Source organism: Pelobates fuscus, chromosome 1, assembly GCF_036172605.1.
Source record: "Pelobates fuscus isolate aPelFus1 chromosome 1, aPelFus1.pri, whole genome shotgun sequence".
In the NCBI taxonomy this organism is placed as follows: Eukaryota; Metazoa; Chordata; class Amphibia; order Anura; family Pelobatidae; genus Pelobates; species Pelobates fuscus.
This window is the reverse complement of record NC_086317.1, coordinates 488218935-488246026: the sequence shown is the minus strand read 5'-3', so window position 1 is coordinate 488246026 and position 27092 is coordinate 488218935. Positions and strand designations below refer to the sequence as shown.

General features: G+C 42.4%; 2 protein-coding genes across 2 annotated transcripts in view; both read right to left on the bottom strand.

Moving 5' to 3' along the window:
• The window catches only part of LOC134573315 (short transient receptor potential channel 2-like), a 67198-nt gene extending 61257 nt beyond the window's left edge, over window positions 1–5941 (bottom strand). Inside the window, exon 1 of the mRNA XM_063432988.1 lies at window positions 5843–5941. Within this exon, the coding sequence (XP_063289058.1) occupies window positions 5843–5857 (15 nt within the window). The 5' untranslated portion in view covers window positions 5858–5941. The remainder of the gene's footprint in view (window positions 1–5842) is intronic.
• A 1989-nt stretch (window positions 5942–7930) lies between these two features.
• The window catches only part of XNDC1N (XRCC1 N-terminal domain containing 1, N-terminal like), a 103726-nt gene continuing 84564 nt past the window's right edge, over window positions 7931–27092 (bottom strand). The window contains exons 7-10 of the mRNA XM_063441605.1: window positions 14668–14882; window positions 14448–14547; window positions 8678–8799; window positions 7931–8389 (exon numbers count right to left, since the gene is read on the bottom strand). Of these exons, the coding sequence (XP_063297675.1) occupies window positions 8169–8389; window positions 8678–8799; window positions 14448–14547; window positions 14668–14882 (658 nt within the window). The 3' untranslated portion in view covers window positions 7931–8168. The remainder of the gene's footprint in view (window positions 8390–8677; window positions 8800–14447; window positions 14548–14667; window positions 14883–27092) is intronic.

The following is a 27092-nucleotide window of genomic DNA, read 5'->3' as shown; positions in this document are numbered from 1 at the left end:
TGGGCTGCTCTACTACTTCTGTTCTGTGGGTGGGTTGCTGGACTAACCAGGGCACTGACCGGCAGGAGGTCAGATACCCTGTTAGTCTAATTGGTAAAGGGGAGAATTGTGGCGAAACCAACTTCGCCACTGTGGGCTGGAGAAGCCTGGCTGCTAGCCTCCTGCCCGCTGACTATGGCCCCTGGACATATTGCACTCTAAAGACTATATTTGGGCATGTACTAATTTATATTGCTGCTACTGGCCCTTTAAAATCAGCAATGGACATTTTGGGACTACTGTCCCTTTAAGACTGTGAAGCCTATCCTATTGTACTGCCTGTATATTGTATATGTATTTATGTATGCAGTTAACCTGGGTTATATATATATGCAGTCTTCATCTGATTGTTCGGTAGAATCCCTCCATTCCTTGTATTGAGGAAACTACCGAACAACCAGACCACCCAGGACTAAGTGTGCCTCCAATTACCGTTTGCAACAATGTTGCAAACGGGTAATTGGCAATCAGTGCAGTGTGGTCTTTGTCCTCTGGGTGGCCGCCATTCAGGAAACCAACACGTGGCGGCGGCCATCTTTAACTACCGAACAGCGGTGTTTTGCCGTCGAGTGTCTGGAACTGAAATCGGACACTCGACTAGGCAAACACCGCTGAGACCTCCAGACTTCCAGGATTTCGTGGGGAAACTACCGAACGGCCCGCCGTTCGGTAGAAAGAAACGTATGAACTAGGGGATTCATACGAATCCCCCTTAGTCTCTATAACACAGACAATTCGTATGTTTCATTCACCTGTTTGTGACCGACCGCAGGGCCAAAATGCATGGAACTGTTTTCGGATACTTTACCCATGCGGTCGGTCAATACTTTAAAGTCCCATAACTCCTGAACCATTTATCCGAATGGGCTGATTCTTGCATATGTTGTCCCCCTGAATAAGGGCTATCAGGGGATACCTGTTTTGGAGGTGTAGCATATGTATTTGGGGTACATCCAGGAATTGGGGAAAAAGGTGTACAGTATAATTGTGTTAAGTGTTAATCTAAGGGGAGGAAATGTGTGGGAGGTACATCCATGTGATTGGTTAATTTCATCCTCCCCCTGGGAGTGTCCTGTATGTACTTGTTGGTAATAAAAGCCAGACTGGGTGTCCCAGTCTTGAGTTCTTGCTTAACCCTCAAAGCGATGTGTCGTCTCGGTCTTTGGGGGAATGGGAATGTATGCTGACTGCCAAGAGTGTAAGCCGATGTCTGCTTTTCTTGTTCAGCTGTTCCAGTGTTCGTGTGGTTCCAGTCGGGAGAATGGTGTTTGCAGTAGCTGCCTGTGCATCTGGAAAGGGGATTATCGCCTAAACTGGGTTTTATCCTCTTGTAAGTGAAACGGTCCGTTACACATGCATTACATCTTATCCATACATCCCATTTTCTCTACTGCCTGCGGGTAGCTATCTATATAGGGGGGGGTGGGGGTTTGAGTTTTATGGTTAATAAATCTAACCCAAGGGACCCAGACTTCGTTATATTTTAGATATCTTGTTTAGGGCTATCCCAGTTTCCATGCTACGTTGGTAATCAATCTGTGTAGATATATCCTGCCAATTTAACGCACCCATATTTCTCCAATTTCTGTCCATAACTATTTTTATTGCCATACAGATATGAATCATAAGAATTTTTAGTTTTATGTTGCTTTTTGGTAAATCTAAATGAAACAAAAACATTTGAGGCATGATCGCAGTCCGAACCGCGAACATAAAATCTACCAATTCCGCTAGGATTAGTTTCATAGGTTTCAGCTCCTCACAGTCCCACCAGATGTGGGAGAATGAACCTAACTCCCTACCACATCTCCAACAGTCTGGTAGGAGTGTGGGTTGAAATCTATGAAGAACTAGTGGGGATTATAATTAGGGCCTTCGTCCACCGCCAATGGGTGACAAACCAGTGAGAGGACACTACGTCCTCACCCTGAATATCATTATTAGGGCACCCAACCATTGCCACTACATGGGGGACAAGGGGGACTCTTGTTTCCCTCTGTTACATTATAATAGCCCTCTGGTAGATGGGGTGCACTACCCAGATGGCTACGAGTAAGAATGGGGTAGACATTAGGATGCCCCTATTACCTTCTATTAAATAGTCCCAAACTGATGGCCACATGTGTGGGCAATGAGGTGGACAGTGTTCTGTTCACCCCTCCCCCCCATTATTTATTTTAAAGTCCCCCACCAGATCCCTGTTATTTAACAGACCCAGCCATCATCATGAGATGGGCAGCAATGGCCTCAGTCACTAATTTTAGGCAGTTAGTTGATATGCCCCCAGCTGCTAAATGGCAAAGCATAGGGGTGTTTTAAACCTCACAAAAAGGAACATGGAGGTCTTATTGGCCCCCATTTGGGGTTTTTGAAAAGTATTTTATTATGTGGTGGCTGGCTAGCAAGGTCTGGCAAGTCATCAGATAATTAACTCTAACGCACCCAAAGGTTTTTAACTAATTGCCTGCTGTCGGCGTTACTTAAAATTACCATTCGCTTGCATAAATCGAAGTTCATGATAATTTGTGAATATGCATCTTATGATTCCATTCCATTATATAAGGTTCGGATGAGAAAGCACTGATTTTAATCCGGACACTGATTGCATCTGGGTAATGCTTGCTAATTCGCTCGGCCTGACCGAATTCCCACCGTTTTTGGCTTTAGTAAATATGAGAATTGTCATTGCAGTCAGAATTCAGTCATTTTCACCGGATTCTGTCCATCCTGACAACATTCATGGTTCAGTAAATAACCCTGTACTGTTTGTCTGGATTATCTTGCCATTTGTAAAATGTTTGATATCAAAATAAAAAACGGACTTTCTAATGAATAAGATTTTCAATGTTTTATGCAATGGAATAAATTCCAGAGAAGTGACAGTTTCTCTTTAAAAAGAAAGTCTACATGAGAGAGTTCATGGGTGGACATTATCTATCACTAAGGTCTGTAACACTCCCTCGGGGGCGGGGTGAAGGGATGACATCGTTCTCTGGAGTAAGGTTCCTCCTCTGAGGATGTTTTACATTCATGTCTTGATGGGTAATATCCATGCTTATGCTTTGAGCTGTATACTGCAGCAGGCCTCCGGGATATTTCATAATTAAAGGCAGAGCACTGCTCATATACCAGGGCTGCTTCATATAAGGGGTAGGTTGCCCCTACAATACTTACCTATTTGATTTGTTTTACCTGCAGCCTAGGGCTGATTTATTGCATTTTGGAGTCGATATCTACCACACAGATCTTACATGTTAGCATTGACACAGTTTGTTATTTCCTGTTGGATGTTTCAGAGTGTTTGTTGGTGGATTGCAGTGTTATAAGCGTAGGTTGCATCATAATGGTTACATTTGTATTCCACATACTGTGTCCCAGCAGGTTACATACGCCTCCCGTAACTTATTGATAGTGATTCATACTATAGCTCTTTAGATATCTGACTATCGTATGCGTGTAGACATTTTTTTAATTATTATTTTATCCTGGGGTTTGCGAGAGTGTATTTTAATGGAGTCTAATACAAATTTTACTCACAATACATTGCTGTGTCCTGGTTACGAATTTCCTTTTATTTAGAACCATATACTTATGGATAACCCCCATCATACAAGACTTCACAATACTTTCCACTCTAATGCAGGAGGGACAATGTTTCTTGTTTTTATTCCCCATAATCACATTTTGGAAAAACGTGCATTTCACCCTGGGTCCATACTCACACTCAGGATTAGAAGTAGGTCAGAGACTGGACCTAAACTCACTCTTTGAGTGGGGGTGTGCCTGGGCATTAACTCATACTCACAATATTAAAGGATTACCCTGTATGGTACAGAATATAAAACACTTTAATCCCCTAGTACAGAAAAGTATTGGGTTATTTTCCCCCATTATACAAGTGCACAAGAACCTCAAATAAATAAATGAAAACAATAAATGTAAAAAAGTGTCCACCGTTCAGACTGTGACAAACACTATTTACCATGGAGGAGTGTGGAAGCTGGCCTCCTGCCCACCTACTATGGTCCAGATTGGAGACTCCGTTCGGAAGTTAACCTCCCCAGCCGCACCATTAGCAACTTTCCCCCGGTGCCCCTGGATCGGCACTTTCCCTTCTCTGAAACTGAACTGAACGCCTGCTCCCTGGCGGCCGTTCGCATATAGAAACTCACGTATTGTCCTCAGGGGTGCTTAGCGGCGACTGCTATGGAACTAATTTCGGCATGAGGAGTTCATTGTTCCCTGGTCACCCCAGCGGTGCTTGTGTGGAATGTTGTGGAACTAATTTCGGCATGAGATGACCGTGCGATTCTGGGACAACTTGGTCCGAGATTTTGAATGACTTTGTTCCTGTGAGATAATTAGCTTACCGGTCTTTAGTGCAATTATCTCCCAGGCACAGAGATCTCTGGGAGGGGCTTGTCTTATATTGAATGGAGACCCCCTGCTGGGGGCTGTGTATATAAGCAGGCAACTTGGCCATAATTTGTACCATCGTCAAGTTTCGGCTGAAGTTTGAGAAGCTCAGAGTTCTAATCACTACTTCACTTGACCTGAGAGACTCTTCAACGGATATACTCAGTCGGAGTATAGGGGATCCATTACACAGACTATTTTGGATTCCCAGAACCTGCTGGTACACATTTGAGGTTAAAATCCCAGGATATGAGACATAATCTTTTGTTCTGACAGTTCGACAAACAGCTTCTAATAACATAAGGGTCTGCAGGAAGGAGAGAGAAAATAAACCATCACCCTCTTTCCTTCCTTACTGGGTCGGTAGAGTGCTCATGCCATTGTACAGAACACTGGTGAGCCCTCACTTGGAGTATTGTACGCAGTACTGGAGACCGTATCTCCAGAAGGATATTGATACCTTAGAGAGAGTTCAGAGAAGGGCTACTAAACTGGTTCATGGATTGCAGGATAAAACTTACCAGGAAAGGTTAAAGGAACTTAACATGTATAGCTTGGAGGAAAGACGAGACAGGGGGGATATGATAGAAACATTTAAATACATAAAGGGAATCAACACAGTAAAGGAGGATACTATATTTAAAAGAAGAAAAACTACCACAACAAGAGGACATAGTCTTAAATTAGAGGGGCAAAGGTTTAAAAATAATATCAGGAAGTATTACTTTACTGAGAGGGTAGTGGATGCATGGAATAGCCTTCCAGCTGAAGTGGTAGAGGATAACACAGTAAAGGAGTTTAAGCATGTGTGGGATAGGCATAAGGCTATCCTAACTATAAGATAAGGCCAGGGACTAATGAAAGTATTTAGAAAACTGGGCAGACTAGATGGGCCCAATGGTTCTTATCTGCCGTCACATTCTATGTTTCTAATTTCTTCTTCCCCTGGAATACAGCAGGAATTATCCACTCAACACCAAATTGGAATAACCCGAATATCAAATTGCAAGTTTCCAGCTATTATAGTGGAGCAGTTTTAATGTAGCGTAATTTGCAGTTTGTTTTTCAATTCACTCCAACTCAACGTATCAAAAACATCCATCTGGATTAAAACTTCACATAAAACCACCAATTAGTGCCGATAAAATGCAATACACACTATTCCTTGTTTTTTTTTTCTACAGTGGGAAAAATATTCATAAAATACGAATTCTCCCTTATTAATCAAACAGTGAAGAATTCTGCAGTCCTAGAGGGGAAATAAAAAGCACTGGACTGAGTAGATTTTACATAATGATAACCCGAAATAAGACACTTAATGGCAGTGGTTTGCCGGCTTTATAATGCAGTGGTTTCTTTAGAAGGGCGATGGCTCAATAACACGTACCGTTAAATGTTCCATGGTTCCGATCACCTCTCAGGACTAGAGATGTATAGATTCTCCTCCGGCTTCTCTTGTTTCATCTCATGGGCAATACACAGCGATGCACCCAATGTGCCCACTGAGCAATCCACTCTGCAAATGTAAAGTTTGAGCAGCACAGAGCTGGCTATGCCTAGTGAAATATTCTATTAGCGTCTGTCACCTTCCCTGCTTGTCCCCGCAGCATGGCCTTCTCAGGGGAGCCAGCAGTTAGTGCAGATCATTATGGAAAGAAATGAATCTGTTTTCAGTTCCATCCTCCAAGGAATTGACTGTCAGGCAAATTAAATCTGTTTACCTCCTGCTGCTTTTTTTCTGTAACACTTATGTTTTACAGGAAATAATGATATTCCTTCTACGCATTGCTCTCATCGTTCGGATTTGCTTTACACTTTCAGCGCTAAACCTAATTAGATGTCCATCTGTCTGCACTAAAAACACACCTTGGACAAGTTACTAGATAAAAAAAAAAGAGAGTCTGAGGCCCCCTTCCTATAACATCAGAACTAAGTGAAATCTGAAACATCAGAGAAATGGACATTACATGGCAGCCATCGCTGTGAGATCTACCCATTTATCTGAAACTATAACATGCTGGTATAGCATGTTATGTATTTACACATTGCATTCGCCGTGTTTATTCGTAATTGGAAAATGACCGCAGTGACCTATTGAAATACAATCATCTAATAAATAGATAAAATATACGCACAGAACTTTAAAGGGTTAGTCCAATCCTCATAGTCTCTGCAGTGCACTGTAGTGGTTGTGGTGCCAGGGTTAACACGGCGCCATCCCAGTGTAAACGGTCAAATAGCTCGACTCTTACCTGGCTCTATCACTCCACACAACATTTAACCAAGCTATATTAGATGTAGCTATAATTACAATTTGAAGAGCCGATGGAGGCAGCCAATTTGGAATTGCATCAGAAATTTCACCCCTCAGTATGAGTTATTGACAAAAGAAGACTTCACTGTGCTGGGAATAAGACATTGCTTTCATGTCATGTCCCCAACATGCCCCAGGAAACAGAAAGGTTAGTGAGAAAACAAACTGCCGGAAAGATTCCAATATAGTTTAACACAAGGTACAGTATATTTTTAAGGCGCTATTTGATGGTGCATAGACTATTTCCGGTGACTGACACATAAGGGTTAAGACTGGATGACTAAGGTTATTGTGAGATCTGGTAAATAGGGAGGTGAAGCTGAAACACGTAGTCACACATTAATGTGATAAAAGGCTGCCTGGTTTGCCCTCTGGTTCTGGCGTAAGTGTCAATTCCCCACCAGGAATTCCGGAGGAGTCACTTATTGATTTAGGAATGGCCACATTAGACACCCTTACACCAGCCAATGCCTGAGCAATCCCACCTGGGTTTGTACAGAACAATTGTAACAATTTAAATCTAATGCAATAACAGCCACAATAGCAAGTGGTGGAGCTCCTTGGACACTGCATTTCCAATTTTTACTATCCACTATTTTCCAATTTTCTCCTTGATTAAAGATCTACCATCGCTATATTCTAGTCAGCAGCCAACTTTACATTCACAAATTTTACATTACAATTTCCCTGTTAAATGAATCATGCAGATAGGTTAGGATGGCTCTAGGACAAATAATAAAACAAGTTGATTCTCAGCTGGGCCTTTAGACCTGTGCTCTTTGGAGACAGCTTCTAACTGATCGAAAATAATATTTCAAATTACAAAATCAATTTTTAATTTTTTTTTTTTAATTAATTGATTTTTATTCACCCTGATTAGAAACCCCTGGCTTTTGGAAGACAATGGCTGTTGCTGGAAGGTTTTGAAGGAGAGATACGAGCTGAAAACTGGGCCATAATTCATTACAGGTTTCATATAGAGTTTTATATATAATGCTATTGACATCTATAATATTTACACGCAATCATCTCAATCTCTAAAAGGAAGAACACTGATTGGTCCTACATCTCTGGAAGAATTCAAAAGAGCTATTTGGATTCTCATTCAGACGTAATTCACTGTAAAAAAAAAACTAAAACAACTCTTCGTTTTTAAAATGTTTTTCATTTGTTATTTATGGTTCTGACTGTGCAGTTTATAAAAAGTCATGGATAATAAAAAGAGGAAGTGCTACTTCTTAACAATTAAGAGTTTCTGATTCATTTTAGTAGTCTGTATCAACAGTCTATAAAAAAAGAAGTGCGGCTGCTAAGAAGCTCACATTTCAGCCATTTCCGCACAGAGTATAGTCTTCCATAAAAGTTCACATCGCCTAGTCCCAATTCAAAGCATAGCCTCTCATTCCCCACACGTACTGGCATGGCGCTCAATCTCTACGCTTCCAAAGCGTAAGCCGCACAAGGGACAGGAAACCCATGACACAGTCTGTTCAGGTAAAATCAAGTCCACGTGGTCAGTCCAGGAGTCATCTTCAGACGAGGACAGGTAAATGGTGCTTGGCTGAGGAACCTCTCCACACATGGAGGCATGAGTTGGGAGATAGTCTACACGAAAAAACCCTGAGAAAGGGAAGAGAAGGACAAAGCATTAAACAAAGGCCAGAACTGCTGCCATGTTTGGAGCTCTGTGCATTCAGTTGTATATATTTGCCAACCCCATGCAGCAGTCCTACTTATAATGGGTGTCATTTAATGAGGATTAGCATTGCACATGCTATTAAAGGATTTTAAGGCATTGATAGTCCATTTTAATTCACGGATAATGGAAGGTAGGTTTTCCTAAAATGGTAAGTGGTCATTTTATAGTATCCAAACCAAGCTGCACGCAGAGTCTAGAGACCTTCTCACCTCCGCAGATGGGACAGCAACTGCACTCCTCTACTGTCTCGGGGGGGCTGCATGTCACCGGTGAAAGGTCCCTCTCACACTTTGTCAATCGGCGCTCTTGTACCTGCGTTCGTCCCTTGTTCCTATTGCAGAACAGGATATCAGTAACTATGTGAATGAACTGAATGAATCACTTACCTCACTGACAGTAAATCACAAAAAATACAGAGAAGAATGTACTAGTTATACTGCAGAGAGAAATAAAAGGCATTCAACATCCCTGCCCTAGGACAAGCTTGAACATCGAATAAACAGCCATAATTATGGATTACTATTTGGAAAGGGACACTTCAAGCTCCATAGCCAGTGTAGTTGTTATGGTGCCAGGAGCGGCCTGGCTCCCTTCATGTAAGTAGTCAAACCATGTTAGAACAGTTTGGCTTCTTATCTAAGGTCCAATGGAGAGTAGTCAGCTGATCACGCTCAGCCCTGCACTGCAGATAAGCTCCTGGCTCTCTGCTAGAAGTAGTGTAGACAGGAATCAGCACCCGGTGGACTTCAGGTAAGAAGTCATGTTATAATGGTTTTACTACTCGCAGTGGGAGGGGACGCCATGACGTGCACCATGACCACTACAGTATGCTGAAGAAATGAATAAATGGCAGCAGTCAGGAGAGCAAATGATAGTTACTACACATGCTGATACCCAACACAGCACAAGACAAGCACACTATTGTCATTCGGTGTTGGTAGTGTAGAAATATGAATGAATGGCTAAGGCCGCTCTCTGAATCAGCTGTTATCCATTACCATTACTCTGGAAGCACTTAAACATATTTATTTTACTTGTTGCTCTATTTGCTGCATGGATGCACACACTTTACTTATGAAAATGTGTTTATGCTGTCTGTGCAATGAGGATAAATTAATGTGGTTTTTAAAAAGTGCGGCCTCAGGAACGCCATCTTTGAAATGAAATTATAGCGTTTGGTATAAATCTTTCAAATAATTACTAAACATACAGTGCACGTAATGTAACATAGAGACACACATTACACGTAATGTAACACACAGACACACACTGCACGTAATGTAACACACAGACACACATTGCACGTAATGTAACATAGAGACACACATTGCACGTAATGTAACACACAGACACACACTGCACGTAATGTAACACACAGACACACATTGCACGTAATGTAACACACAGACACACATTGCACGTAATGTAACACACAGACACACATTGCACGTAATGTAACACACAGACACACATTGCACGTAATGTAACACACAGACACACATTACACGTAATGTAACATACAGACAAACATTACACGTAATGTAACACACAGACACACATTGCACGTAATGTAACACACAGACACACACTGCACGTAATGTAACACACAGACACACATTGCACGTAATGTAACACACAGACACACACTGCACGTAATGTAACACACAGACACACATTACACGTAATGTAACATACAGACAAACATTACACGTAATGTAACACACAGACACACACTGCACGTAATGTAACACACAGACACACATTGCACGTAATGTAACATAGAGACACACATTGCACGTAATGTAACACACAGACACACATTGCACGTAATGTAACACACAGACACACATTGCACGTAATGTAACACACAGACACGCATTGCACGTAATGTAACACACAGACACGCATTGCACGTAATGTAACACACAGACACACACTGCACGTAATGTAACATACAGACACACATTACACGTAATGTAACACACAGACACACATTGCACGTAATGTAACACACAGACACACATTACACGTAATGTAACATACAGACAAACATTACACGTAATGTAACACACAGACACACATTGCACGTAATGTAACACACAGACACACACTGCACGTAATGTAACACACAGACACACATTGCACGTAATGTAACACACAGACACACACTGCACGTAATGTAACACACAGACACACATTAGACGTAATGTAACATACAGACAAACATTACACGTAATGTAACACACAGACACACACTGCACGTAATGTAACACACAGACACACATTGCACGTAATGTAACATAGAGACACACATTGCACGTAATGTAACACACAGACACACATTGCACGTAATGTAACATACAGACACACATTGCACGTAATGTAACACACAGACACGCATTGCACGTAATGTAACACACAGACACGCATTGCACGTAATGTAACACACAGACACACACTGCACGTAATGTAACATACAGACACACATTACACGTAATGTAACACACAGACACACATTGCACGTAATGTAACATACAGACACACATTGCACGTAATGTAACACACAGACACACACTACACGTAATGTAACACACAGACACACATTGCACGTAATGTAACACACAGACACACACTGCACGTAATGTAACATACAGACACACACTACACGTAATGTAACACACAGACACACATTGCACGTAATGTAACATACAGACACACATTGCACGTAATGTAACACACAGACACACATTACACGTAATGTAACACACAGACACACATTGCACGTAATGTAACACACAGACACACATTACACGTAATGTAACACACAGACACACACTGCACGTAATGTAACACACAGACACACACTGCACGTAATGTAACATACAGACACACATTACACGTAATGTAACATACAGACACACATTGCACGTAATGTAACACACAGACACACATTACACGTAATGTAACACACAGACACACATTGCACGTAATGTAACATACAGACACACATTGCACGTAATGTAACATACAGACACACATTACACGTAATGTAACATACAGACACACATTGCACGTAATGTAACATACAGACACACATTACATGTAATGTAACATACAGACACACATTGCACGTAATGTAACATACAGACACACATTACACGTAATGTAACACACAGACACACATTGCACGTAATGTAACATACAGACACACATTACACGTAATGTAACATACAGACACACATTACACGTAATGTAACACACAGACACACACTGCACGTAATGTAACACACAGACACACACTGCACGTAATGTAACACACAGACACACATTACACGTAATGTAACATACAGACACACATTACACGTAATGTAACATAGAGAGACACATTGCACGTAATGTAACACACAGACACACATTGCACGTAATGTAACATACAGACACATATTACACGTAATCTAACATACAGACACACATTGCACGTAATGTAACATACAGACACACATTACACGTAATGTAACATACAGACACACATTGCACGTAATGTAACATACAGACACATATTACACGTAATCTAACATACAGACACACATTGCACGTAATGTAACATACAGACACACATTACACGTAATGTAACATACAGACACACATTACACGTAATGTAACATATAGAGACACATTGCACGTAATGTAACATACAGACACACATTACACGTAATGTAACATATAGAGACACATTGCACGTAATGTAACACACAGACACACATTGCACGTAATGTAACATACAGACACACATTGCACGTAATGTAACATACAGACACACATTGCACGTAATGTAACATACAGACACACATTGCATGTAATGTAACATACAGACACACATTGCACGTAATGTAACACACAGACACACATTGCACGTAATGTAACATACAGACACACATTGCACGTAATGTAACACACAGACACACATCACAGGTAATGTAACATACAGACACACATTGCACGTAATGTAACACACAGACACACATTGCACGTAATGTAACATACAGACACACATTACACGTAATGTAACATACAGACACACATTGCACGTAATGTAACACACAGACACACATTACACGTGATGTAACATACAGACACACATTGCACATAATGTAACACACAGACACACATTGCACGTAATGTAACATACAGACACACATTACACGTGAAGTTACATAGAGACACACATTACATGTGAAGTTACATATTGAGACACACATTACACATGAAGTTACATATTGAGACACACATTACACGTGAAGTTACATAGAGACACACATTACATGTGAAGTTACATAGAGACACACATTACACGTGAAGTTACATATCGAGACACACATTACATGTGAAGTTTCATAGAGACACACATTACATGTGAAGTTACATAGAGACACACATTACACGTGAAGTTACATATTGAGACACACATTACACGTGAAGTTACATAGAGACACACATTACATGTGAAGTTACATAGAGACACACATTACACGTGAAGTTACATAGAGACACACATTACATGTGAAGTTACATAGAGACACACATGACATGTGAAGTTACATAGAGACACACATTACATGTGAAGTTACATAGAGACACACATTACACGTGGAGTTACATAGAGACACACATTACATGTGAAGTTACATAGAGACACACATTACACGTGAAGTTACATAGAGACACACATTACACGTGAAGTTACATAGAGACACACATTACATGTGAAGTTACATAGAGACACACATTACACGTGAAGTTACATATCGAGACACACATTACACGTGAAGTTACATAGAGACACATATTACACGTGAAGTTACATAGAGACACACATTACATGTGAAGTTACATAGAGACACACATTACATGTGAAGTTACATAGAGACACACATTACACGTGAAGTTACATATCGAGACACACATTACACGTGAAGTTACATAGAGACACACATTACACGTGAAGTTACATAGAGACACATATTACACGTGAAGTTACATATCGAGACACACATTACACGTGAAGTTACATAGAGACACACATTACACGTGAAGTTACATAGAGACACACATTACACGTGAAGTTACATAGAGACACACATTACACGTGAAGTTACATATCGAGACACACATTACACGTGAAGTTACATAGAGACACACATTACACGTGAAGTTACATAGAGACACACATTACACGTGAAGTTACATAGAGACACATATTACACGTGAAGTTACATAGAGACACACATTACATGTGAAGTTACATAGAGACACACATTACACGTGAAGTTACATATCGAGACACACATTACACGTGAAGTTACATAGAGACACACATTACACGTGAAGTTACATAGAGACACACATTACATGTGAAGTTACATAGAGACACACATTACACGTGAAGTTACATGTGGAGTCATGTTTAACTGCTCTCACACCAATATTATCTTTGGAGGTAAATAGAGTAGGGGTATTTGGGGGGAGGGGCAGCAGGAAAGCCCACACGAGTTCAATATCTGCTGAGAAGTTAATTTTATCGATGCTCAGAAGTTCCAACCTTCTCCCCCATATGTTCCATTCGTAAGGATCGAATTGTTGTAAAAGTCACATTCACGTTTCCACCTCATGTCTGAAAGGTTACCTGGACGCCTGCTCTTTCTGGGAATTCTCTCTGTGACATGATCTCAAATCAGATATATTATTTACCTACCATTGCTGTTTTAATATTATTTACAATTAATGGTGAATCGGAATACTGGCATGTTTCTTATTTATAGTTTCTTTTCATTAATTTAAAAAAGAGAAAACGCCTGTGATTCCAATGTTGTGATTAATTGGCCTCAATGCAGTAAATGTCCTCTGAGACCAGTTATGTCTAAATATCCTGGGAATAAATACAGGTTGCTCATATCAATAGATAGACCATGATACGCATACCTTGGAGAGGACACCTGCATTCTCAGCCTCCTTCTACGAACCTTGGTACCTTCTTTCTTTGTGGGACTTGGTGGAGTCCTAGAGGTAGCTGGACAAGTAGCTGCTGGGGGAGATATACTTTAGTTAACAGCTGTCTGACCCAATGCAGCCCATCCAGCTTCCATCACACATTGCCCATTATTTACATAGCACAAAATGAATGACACTTTCACACATCTACCTTTCCTACCTGGGCCGTGACTGGTATCTGCTGCCTCTGGATCATGGGGCAATGATCCTGGGCCAGTTACATTAAGAAAGCGTCGTTTGCGTGAGTTGGTTGCAGATAAAACCATCCTCTCAGTGCGGCTCATGGGGGAGGCCCTGTCAATTCGTGGTGAAGTGCTAGACAGGGCCTGGTGTAACCAATCCTTAAGCTTCCCTTCCTCCTGGCTCCTGGAAAGAGACCAATTGGAAACTTCCAGTGAAGTGGAAAAGATAGATTCACTTTCACTTGAGGCAAAATTAAAATAAAAAAAACATATTCAGGTTACCTTACATAGACAGTAAAACGTATCACAACAATTATATCGTCAGTGTAAGTGCCATTTGTGTGTGAAAAATGCAAAAAAATGGCACTTTCACTGACGATATCGTCGTTGTAATACATTTTACTGTTTTGAAACACTAATATTTGTGTTCAGCGAAGTCTTCAGAGTAAAACAGTACCCCCCATGTACAGGCTTTATGGTGTCTTGGAGAGTTACAGGGTTAAAAATAGTGCTAGCAAATTAAATTCCCTGGACTTTCGGCCTGGGTTGTCAGGCAGGTCCTGCAAACTGTAATTAATAAAATGACCTAATTATGTAAAATTATTGCATAAATATATACTTAGAATCATTATATATATACACGTGTGTGTGTATATATATATATATATATATATATATATATATATATATATGTATATGTAACGGAGCTCCCCGTACTCCGACCGAGTACCCTCCATTGATGGACGCTTCCTAGCTTGCGCCAAGGACCACAAGCACCGCAGACTCCACAACCGCCGTAGCTTAACTGGAGTCTCGCCGTCTTCCTTCCACCCTGGATCAGCTTCTGTCCTCCAGGAACTTGTGGGGAAGACCTATCCTCCAGGAGAGCGTATCAGGAATAAGCTCTTAAAAGAGCTAAGTGATTAAAGCTCAAGGAAGTATGCAGAGCACAGCAATCCCCAGTGTGATTATAGCAGCTCCCTCCAATAACGAGACAAGGCTACGTGTTGAGGGTCAAGAAGATCTGTTTTACTTGGCACCAAAGGGCCTTCTTTTATGCAGGTTTTCCCTACATAGGACCACCCACAGGGTTTTACAGAACAACCAATAACACACGTAGATTACAGAAAACACTCCCAGCAATTATACACAAAATCCTCCCCTCTGCCTGTGATCTAATTATGGTACACAATGGGTTAACATAATTATCACAAGCAGGAAAAATACAGTTTTTATACATGTACTATAACTTTAAAAATTACATATTCAGAATAAGCAAACTTTAAACATAAACACTCTCAAAAATCAGACAAATCCATCCAGTAGAGTCCTTTATGACTGACCGCAAGCACATTTTCCTGCCCAACACAGTTCCATAGATTTGGGCTGTGCGGTCGGTCTATTTTACACAGAAAAATGACTAAGTCCCATTCGAATGCACGAACGGGGCCGTTCGTGCATTTAGCTTAGTATAGCAGTGAGTTAAAACTGCCGAACAGAACTTAGTCTCTGCAGCTGAAAACGGAGTGTAGGAGAAGGTAAGGGTCAGCGGTGTTCGTTGAAATGTGTAGCCGATTTCAGTTCCATGGATTTGGCTACACATACCGCTGACCTCGTTTGAATGAACAAAGATGGCCGCTGCCACGTGTTCGTTTGTCAAATGGCGGCCACTTCGACTACTTTGGCTGCATCCGAAGTGCTAATTTAAAGCTGCATAACTGCTCCAATACAATTTAAAGGGGCAGCAAGAGTCTTTTAAAATCCAATCTGCTAAAATAGTCTTTAACAGGCAATATCTTCCAGGGGCCATAGTCTGAAAGGGGCATTGTTCACCAAAGTCACAATGTGCCCACAGATGGTTCTTAAAGGGCCATACACAGTCCAATAAAAGTCCATAAGCCCAAATGCTGGTTTAAGAGGGTTCAATCTCCCAAGGGCCATAGTCGCAGGGGAGGAGACAGGCAAGCAGGCCTCTCCAGGACAAAGTGGCGAAGGGCACTTCGTCACAGTATATCATTTTTTAAAATTATTTTTATTTATATTTAGGTATATATATAGTGATATATACGTATATACTTATGTATATAGATATATATATTATTTCATTCTACATGTATTTTGATAATATATATGTATATGAGAGCCAATGTAATCGTGTGTATGTTTCTACTGTGGTCTACTCTCAGGTCCAGGGGGGAGTGCCCCTTGCATGGGGACCTGCAAATAAAGCCAGTTGTGGCTGCCAATAAATGAATTTCTGCTCACCCTCAACATAGAGCCTCATCTCATGTGTGAGGGGGAACAGCTGTATCTACTCTGGGGATTACTATATCACTATACTCCCCTGGGTTATAATCACTTGCTTTTTTAAGAGCATATTGCTACACTCTCTTGGAGGAGAGGTCTACCCTCTGGAAGTTGGATCCTGGTCTTAGGTCCAGGGTGGGTGGAGGACAGCAAGACCCCAACCAAGCTCTAATGCTGGAAGTGGGGACTACAGTGCTGATGGTGTCTGGTGCGGTGCTTGTGGTGCAGTGATTAGCGGAGGCACCCAGTCGGGATGCCAGGTGGTCCGCCACAGAAATTAATTGCCAACCGCACTCCAGACGCTTATAAAAATATAAATTTTACTGACTATCACATAAAGAAATGTCAATTAACAGCTATACACTTATATGTTCAGGTATATGTACCCAAATATAATAATATATAATGTCGTTACACCATCCAATATAATGTAAAAAAATATATAAGCTGTAAAATAGAACCTAATGCCAAAAATAAATACAGGAATTAAATACACATAATCAGACAAAACAAACGTCATGTATCATAGCACATAAGACTAGTGATAATATACCTTGAGAAAGTCCAACAGGTCGAAATGTTGGTTGTTGGGTATGTTATGCCTCGAGTCCTCACTAGTCTTATCTGCTATGGTACTTGACATTTGTTTTGTCTGACTATGTGTATATAATTCCTTAGCATATAGGTGTATATAAATTAATTTTTATTTTCATGTGATATTCAATAAATGTTATATTTTTATAAGCATTTGGAGTGCAATTGCCAATTTTATCACATGACAGGAGGCTTCGTATTTTGCATAACTTTCTTTACTTTATGCCTCCAGCAGCACAAGTCAATCAGAAAAAAACTTTAAACCAATCAGTAACAGGCATCACATCCATATATAAAGCCCTGACAGATACATGACTTCCTCTTTCTTTGCTGCTTACCAGCCAAGGCACAGGTCAGAGTATTTTGCTCCAAACAGTTTTCATTTATATTACATTTATAATTATATTTGAATGTTTATGGTGTGGTATTTGTCCCCTGCTACCCTCTCCCTTCTCTCCCCTGATAATTTGCTAAGTTGCTTTTACATTTTGGTATTAGCTTTGTCTTTCTAACCTGATAATTGCTAAGTTCCTTCTACATTTGGTATTAGCTTTGTCTTTCTAACCTGATATTTGCTAAGTTGCCTTTACATTGTGGGTATTAGCTTTGTCTTTCTAACCTGATATTTGCTCAGTTCCTTTTACATTGTGGGTATTAGCTTTGTCTTTCTAACCTGATATTTGCTCAGTTCCTTTTACATTGTGGGTATTAGCTTTGTCTTTCTAACCTGATATTTGCTCAGTTCCTTTTACATTGTGGGTATTAGCTTTGTCTTTCTAACCTGATATTTGCTCAGTTCCTTTTACATTGTGGGTATTAGCTTTGTCTTTCTAACCTGATATTTGCTAAGTTGCCTTTACATTTGGTATTAGCTTTGTCTTTCTAACCTGATATTTGCTCAGTTCCTTTTACATTGTGGGGATTAGCTTTGTCTTTTCTACCCTGATATTTGCTGTTGCTTTTACGTTTTATATTAGACTTGTCTCTGCTGGCACTTTGTTCTATCACATTCTCTGCTTTAGTCTCGCGCGGATCGCAGCGTTTTGCCGCGATCGCGTTTGGTTTGCGCTGGTGCCAGGACTTCAGGGCAGGTCTCTGGGGGTTGGGGGTACCGGGGGGACTCAGTACTGCTCCGGCGGTCCGCGATCGCTTTGGCGATCTCGGGCCGCGCGGCGCATTTGCGCGCGAACAGCGGCCATCTTGAATCTCGCAGCTCTCGCGAGATTCATGTCGGCCGTTTTGTTTTAGCCAGTTCGTGATTCCCACGAACTGGCAGCCTGATCTGTACTGTATAAAATCAGTTTCCTGTGAAATAAAGTTCTCCAAGTCCTTTTCTGGGAGATTATGTATGGAATGTTCACTGCTGAAATCAATACTATTACATAACACTGGCAGGTGGAATAAAGCTTTATAGGTACTTTTGATGGAGGATTATGCATGGAGTGTCCCATTATGTAGGACTGATCCCTGCTGTGTGCATATAGTGGGTGCAGTACTCTGTCTGGGGGCAGGGAGAGACGCTAATTTACCCAGCTCCCTACTCCAACTGGACCTCACAACCACTGGATACACTCCTTCCCCACAGGGATACACCTCCCAGGACATAGTAGTGGAGGCGCATAACGGAGTGATTAACAGGGGTGACCCCCCTTACGCTGGGTGAACCCCAAGCGTGGCAGACACCTGTCCAAGGACATTGTGGTACAGGGGTGACCCCCCTTACAATGGATGTACCCCAAGCGAATCTGGTCCCTGTCCTAGTGACATACATTTACTGGGGTGAACCCCCTATGCTGGGTGACCCCCAAGCGAATCTGGTTCCTGTCCTACTGACATACATATACTGGGGTGAACCCCCTATGCTGGGTGACCCCCAAGCGAATCTGGTTCCTGTCCTACTGACATACATATACTGGGGTGAACCCCCTACGCTGGGTGACCCCCAAGCGAATCTGGTTCCTGTCCTACTGACATACATATACTGGGGTGGACCCCTGCGCTGGGCGAACCCCAAGCGAATCCTATTCCGGTACTAGTGACATATATATACTGGGGTTAACCCCCACGCCCTAGGACGGGATCATAACCACGGAGTACGATCCGTTACTGTATACACAGACCAGAACACACTGGATACATGTATGTCGACAGAACCAGCAAGGAGAGCTCACGGTGCTGCCAAATCTCCACAGTACTATATCCAATAAGGGTGACCCCTTGGATAATTTGGAGGCTACCATACCTCCCCATATACGGGCTATGTCCCGACATTACTGACCGCTCATCCCGGTCTTATTGAGGGTGATCCCCTCCTCAGACCACTCCCAGGAAATCTGTGAGTGGTACGTATTGAAACAATTCTGGGTGAACCCCAGTTGTACGTGGAGGCCCTCTAGTGGCAATAAATGTACTACCGTACCTGACACCTGTTCGATATCCCACAGACCGAAAGAGTGTCCTAACATGCCATAAGAGACACACATACAGGGGTGACCCCCCTACGCTGGGTGACCCCCAGACGAGTCTTACTCCTGAGCTAGTGGCACAGGTACGAAGGGGTGACCCCCCTGCCGGACGGGGTGAACCCATGCGCCCGTTCTAGGGCTTCTACCTTCAGAGTACGCTCTGTCATAGTATGCACAGACCAGGGCGCACTAGATGCATGTATTCCGACACCTCTATGCTTCAACTGGAGGATCCGTACGCCCTTCCCTTAACCGGGAAGGAGAACTCACAGTGCTGCCAAACTCCACAATTATAGACCATATAAGGATGAACCCTTGGATTATACATATTGAGGTTTTTACATCTCCCATACTCTGGCTACGTCCCGACATTGCAGACTGCTCATCCCGGTCTTACTGAGGGTGTCCTCATTCCCAGACCACTCCCCGGAGCTTGCGAAAGTGGTACTGATTGATCGAAATTCTGGGTGACCCCAGTCATACACGGAGACCCACTGAGTGGCAATAAGTGTACTGTTGTACGACCCGGTCCCCCACAGACCGAAAGGGTGTAAACCAACAGGTCGGACTTCCCTCAATATCCCCGACCGATTTTCAGGCGAGGATTAAGGCCGCCAGGGCAGCTCCGGGGGAAGAAGTCTTCTCCAATATGCTGGCTAACAACCCATGCGACGGAGCGGGTGCAACGGCACCAACACCAATGGAAGCGAGAGATACCGACAACGTTAGGTCAGACACCTTATCATCGAAACACTATTGAAAGGGCTCCAACACGGCTTCCCCAAAGGGGAAAGAGAACACCCCGACTTAGCGGAACCGTATCTCAGAACGTCCTGTCCATTAACCATCTCAGGCTCCATCATCAGGGGACGAAGACCTCATCCCTCCCCTTCTCTGGAGATCATGAGAGAATGGAGAGCAGAAGAGTCTCCATCTGAAGAGGTAAAGTGACAAGACCGGCCTAGCAAGAAAGGTTTTTCTTTGGCACACTGGACACTCTCGTTTGACTCACGCTCCATCCGATACCCAGGGTCATCCGAATGGGGTTTACCGGAGCACCGGGCACACTTTCCCACTTCCGGCTTCGGGGAAAAGAAGTCCGAGACAAGCTCAGGGTGGAATGCCCACGCCCTTTATGACCGAACAAGATAGTCCTCACCAGGGAGCTCGGTATCACTGTGGTGATATTTATGTCCCGATCAGGCCGGGGTCCACGTAAAGATGTAGGAGAAGGACTCAAAACTAGTTAGGATGAAATACTGGACATGATCAGCCCCGAGTAAAAATTTGATACTTTGCGGAACTGACCCCACCCAAGACTCACCTCTAGAAGCTCACGATGTGAGGGAATGGGTGCTAAGGGCAATATGTAGGTTGGGGAACGCAAGGCAGACAGGGGCACAGAACGGCGCATAGCAGCCCAATTAAAGATGGATTTTAAACCATTGAAGTTAGGGACGAAAGAGCGAGGGGACCTGGTTTGGTAGTAAGGAAGAAGACAGGAGACTATCGCCCAGTCATCAACCTATGCCAACCCAATGGTTTTGGGGTGTACCAACAACTCAAGAAGGAAGGTATCCATCTCTTAAGGGACCTACTCCTGGAAAGGAGTTCGCAATGTTGGATTTGAAGGACACTTACCTACTGGTTCACATGGTGCCTCATGAAGTTTCTGAAGCCCGCCACGGCGCAATGAAGAGCAAAGGGTATCCGCTGTCGCATACCTAGACGACTTACGGACCTTTTGCAAGTACTATTCCTGACTACGTTCACAAAACTAGATTTATGTTACAGTTTCGGGAATTGTTGGGATACATTGTGAACAGAGAGGAGCCGGTTCGATCCCAGTTTCGAGTGACTGTTCCTCTACTTTGGAATAGATTCCACCTTGGGCGGATTCCACCTTCCCACATCATCGATAGCGACAATTCGTAAGAAAATTTGACGGGTACGGCGGAAAGGCACCATAATCCTTTGACTATTGCCCAGGAACACTTCACTACCAGGCCAGACATCGGCTGAAAGCTCACTGCCTGAGATCCGGGCACACCTATGAAATTGGGATCAGAATAGCAAAGACTTCGATAGTACTCATTACCGAGGTAAAGGAATCAAGCGTGACACCCAGAATGATTGTCCTTAATTGGGATCATCCTCGACTTCTTCAGTTTTAAATTCTTTATTTTTTTTGTGCACATATTAAACATGGTAGCAGACAATGCCACAACAGCTCTCATCCGCTGAAATGTCAACAATCAAAAACATAGGTAGCATTATTAGACAGTACACATTTTATAGTTATATTTAGTTAAGCAGTCGTGAAGGTCGACACTTTTACCCTATGTGGGTGTGTGGTCTCGGCTGTGTTCCTCGTGTGTATAAGTCACCTAGGGTGTCTCCCCCTGCCTGTCAGGTAGGTGCGTGAGCGTTGAAGTACGACTTCTTCAGTTTCTTGCCTTCGGACAGATCCAAAAGGAAAACATCATCCATTGATAATGCAGGAGCATCTGGAATTGGTGGATTGGTGTCTTCCAAGGGAGACTGGTATGTCAAGGGACTATCACAACCAACTAGAGACCTATTATGGGACTCATGGACAACAGGTATTCCCCGAAATAACTTATCCGCATGGAACACCTGGAGTTCGCTGGTGTATGGAAAGGGACTGCGATCCTTTTATTACCCCTATCTCCTCGATGTTGAATTTTTTGGAAATAGTCAGATAACACGACCCTATCCCTCCGTCAGCCGTAGTCACGTTACTTTAGGTCTTTTCGTCGGGTATCAGATGTACTGGAGTTCAACATAGACGGTCTTTTCGGTATCACCAGAAGGAATGATTTCTACGGTGTCTCGTAGAACTAAATCTTATTCGCGTCAGTATCTTACCCTGTTCCCGGCGGTTCCCCAGTCTTTGTACAGTTATAGCGGTATTTTGTTATACGGAGATCACGACAACACTTAGATTGTCACATTCAAGACATCTGCTGGTCTTATACCAACCATACAAGCCAGTTACCATGAACACCGCCTAGATGAGTTCATTGGTTGTTATCGCTAGCGAGGGTGGAGACGTGTTTGAGTACTCATTCGGTACGAGGCGCGGCTGCTTCTCAGGCCTTCACGGGGGGGCCTCTATATTTTACAGGCGGTGAATTGGACACGGCGAGAAAACTTCCGTATATTTAATTTCCTCAAACCACACACGCATCCTTCTCGCTCATACCACAGCTTTAAAAATGCAAAATATGAAGCCTCCTGTCATGTGATAAAATTGTAGATTATGTGTGGCGAAACCGACCTCGCCACGTGTCCTTGGAGGGGGCTGCTTGCCCGTCTCTTGCCTTTGGACTATGGACCAGACTTTATGTGAATGTGTTAACCCAGATAGCTATACCATGGAGCCTATTCATATAATGAAAGACTATGGGAAAGACTTTAGCTGCATGGCAATTGTACTGTGTGAATAGGATCTGCGCGCTATTCGGTAGTTTTGTGCGCTCAGATCCCAGCTATCTGGGGATATGTGAAATGTCTGTGTGTTATGTATAAAAAGTAACTTTATGTATTTGAAAGTGTTTTACTGTCTTTGTGCTCCCATGTGCTCAATGGAGTCTGTCTCTGTGCTGGAGATAATTGGATTACTTCTCCAGCACAGAGAAGGCTCTGTAAAAACCGGTCTGAGCTGTAAAACTAGGGGTTTTAAAAGATACTTTACAAACTTTTGAACCCCTGGTCTGATCCATGCCATTTTTCCCCATGAATGGATTGATTGTGGATATGTAATTTTGTGTGAATGTGATGTATGGTTTTGAAGTTATAAATATTGTGTAAAAAGTATATTTTAAACTGTATGAATAATGGGATTATGTGTCACACTAAGGGGAGGGGATGTGTGGGTTGCACCCGTGATACTATTGGTCATTATATGCCTCCCCCTGGGTGTGGCCTGTATGTGTGAGATGGAAATAAAAGCCAGGCTGGATGAGCCAGTCCAGAGTTCCTGTTTTACCCTCAAAGTGAAGTGTCGTCTCATTATTGGGGGAAGGATTTATTGTATTCTGTTCCAGTTTGACTGCTAGGAGTGAAAACCTATTCGTATGGTTCCTATTCAACTGTCTACAGCATTCAGAGGCTTGAGAGGATTTATATGCTTCTCAGATTCGGTGATTGTGGTGTCTGCCAGAGTGCTTGGAGTCCTCAGGAAGCGCTAGGAGCATCCTTTAACGGAGGTACCCAGTCGGGGTGCCAGGCGATCCGTTACATTATGCTAACGTAGTGTACCTATAATCTTAATTTTAATAATGACAGGAGGCGAGTATTTTCCCTCCCTGTTCCCTCCCTATACTCTGGGAAATTCTAATTTTCTAGTTGTCATTTTCACAGTGTAATTATAAGGTTTTGGTATTTCAGTATATTTATGGGGTGCTTATTTGGTTGACATGTGTTAGATCCGTGTTGATTATTAAGTATACTATGGCTGTTTAATGTTTCAGTATATTAACTTAATATAAATATAGATGCATATAGTACTGGATTTAATGTGGACATCAGTTGGGTTCCACCACCTTTCACGTATTTCTGTTCTTTTCAGAGTAATCCCCATAAAGATCAAGATCAAGATAAAGCTGGAAGGTTTCAAGTCTCGTTCCAAGATATGTTCTACACGTTACTCAGGACTGTTATTTGAATTCCTTGCCATTATAATAGACTGTTTTCGCATCAAAGAAAGAGGAAGTCATGTGTTTGTCAGGGCTTTATATATGGATGTGATGCCTGTTACTGATTGGTTTAAAGTTTTTTTCTGATTGACTTGTGCTGCTGGAGGCATAAAGTAAAGAAAGTTATGCAAAATACTTGCCTCCTGTCATTATTAAAATTAAGATTATAGGTACACTACGTTAGCATAATCTACAATTATTTACTATGATTTCTATGTGTGACCGCTATGGGGTTGTATGCCCCTATTTGTATTAATTACTGCTCGTTAAAGGGACACTATAGACACCCAGACCATTTCATATCAAATTAGTGCTCTGGGTGCCATGTTACTGTAATTTTAAACCAGCAAATGAAAACATTGCAGTTCTGTAGGAACAGCAACATTACCGGGTATAAATGCCTTTAGTGCTTGTCACTCCTGAAATACCTCCATAGAGACTTGTGCCATGCACCAGCAAAGGCCTCCCAGTGCTTTCCTATGGGAGAGATCATCAAGAGGAATTTAAATATATATTAAAGGTTGATGATCTCAGACAAGGAGGCGGGAAGACTGCAGAGAGAACACAGCGAAGAGGGAGAAAACATGAGCAAAATCCCTTTTAAACGCTATAGTTAATGTTTACCACATGGTAGCTAGACGAGATATTAACGTTTATACCTGAGTGAATCAATATGTATCTCTCTGTCTGTCTGTCTGTCTGTCTTGGGTATCGCAATGCCCTTATAGAAAGGTAGAGACACAGGACAGTCTGGGAATCGAGACAGTCTGTATGTCTCTTTCTGTGTATCACTCTCTCTGACTATACCTGCGTGAACCACTATGTATCTGTCTCTCTCTGTCTGCATGTCTCAGGTATCGCAATGCCCTTGTAGAAGGGTAGAGGCACAGGACAGTCTGGGAATCGAGACAGTCTGTATGTCTCTTTCTGTGTATCACTCTCTCTGACTATACCTGAGTGAACCACTATGTATCTGTCTCTCTCTGTCTGCATGTCTCAGGTATCGCAATGCCCTTGTAGAAGGGTAGAGGCACAGGACAGTCTGAGAATCGAGACAGTCTGTATGTCTCTTTCTGTGTATCACTCTCTCTGACTATACCTGAGTGAACCACTATGTATCTCTCTGTCTGTCTGAGGTATCGCAATGCCCTTATAGAAAGGTAGAGACATGGGACATTCTCAGAATTGAGACTGTGACGAGAGCAATCTCGCCACATTGCATTGGAGAAGCCTGGCTGCCCGCCTGCTGCCTTTGGACTATGGCCCTGGGAGATTGGGCCCTTTAAAAACAGTATTCGGCCATACCAGAGTGTATGTCACTCATTCTGGCCCTTTAAATACAGTGGGGTCATTTGGTACTTGCCCTGTGTGAGCTGTGGTAACCCAGATAGCTATGCCATGGAGCCTATTCGTGTGATTAAAGACTTTGGCTCCATGGCGATTAAACTGTATTCGGTTGGTCTGAGTGCCATTCACCTAATAATGTGCACCCAGACCTGAGCTATCAGGGGATATGTGAAATGTCTGTGTGTTATGTGTAAAATGTGACTTTATGTATTTTAAAGTGTTTTATGTCGTTTTGCAACCATGTGGTTAATGGAGTCTGCCTCTAGTCCTGGATAATTGGATTACTCCCCCCCATTGTCTCCAGGATAGAGGGCCCTGTAAAACCATGCTTCCAGAAGGTCAAATGCACATTTGTACTAACTTTTGAACCCCTGGTCCAATTCGTATGATTTTTGAGTATGTTGTTCCCCTGAATGGATTGATTGTGAATATGTATTTTTATGCGAATGTGATGTATATTTTGGGAGTTATGAATGTTGTGTAAAAACTGTATTTTCCCTACCTATGATAATTGTATTTTCCTGTGTGTACAGATAATTAGTTTACAGGTAGAGGGGAGGGCTATGTGTGGGATGTAACTATTGTGTGATTGGTTAATGTACGTTACTGTGTGTGTCCCTCCCCTTCATGGGAGCACCTAATAAAAAGGGCTGCAAGCTAGCAGCCAGAGAGTTCTATTTTTACCCTCAACTTGAGTCCTGTCTCTTATTGGGGGAATCTGCTATAAGGGATTGCTATGCTAGGCATATTCCCTTGCTATAATCACTGAGCTCTTGTAAGAGCTTGTTCCTGCTTCGTTCTGAAGGGAGATAGCTGCAGCCTGCGGTGCTTATGGTGTCTGGTGGAGTGCTTGGAGTCCTCTGGAAGCGCTAGGAGCATCCATTAACGGAGGTACCCAGTCGGGGTGCCAGGTGATCCGTTACATTGGTGGCAAGCGGTGGGATGGCGTCCTAGTGCGAG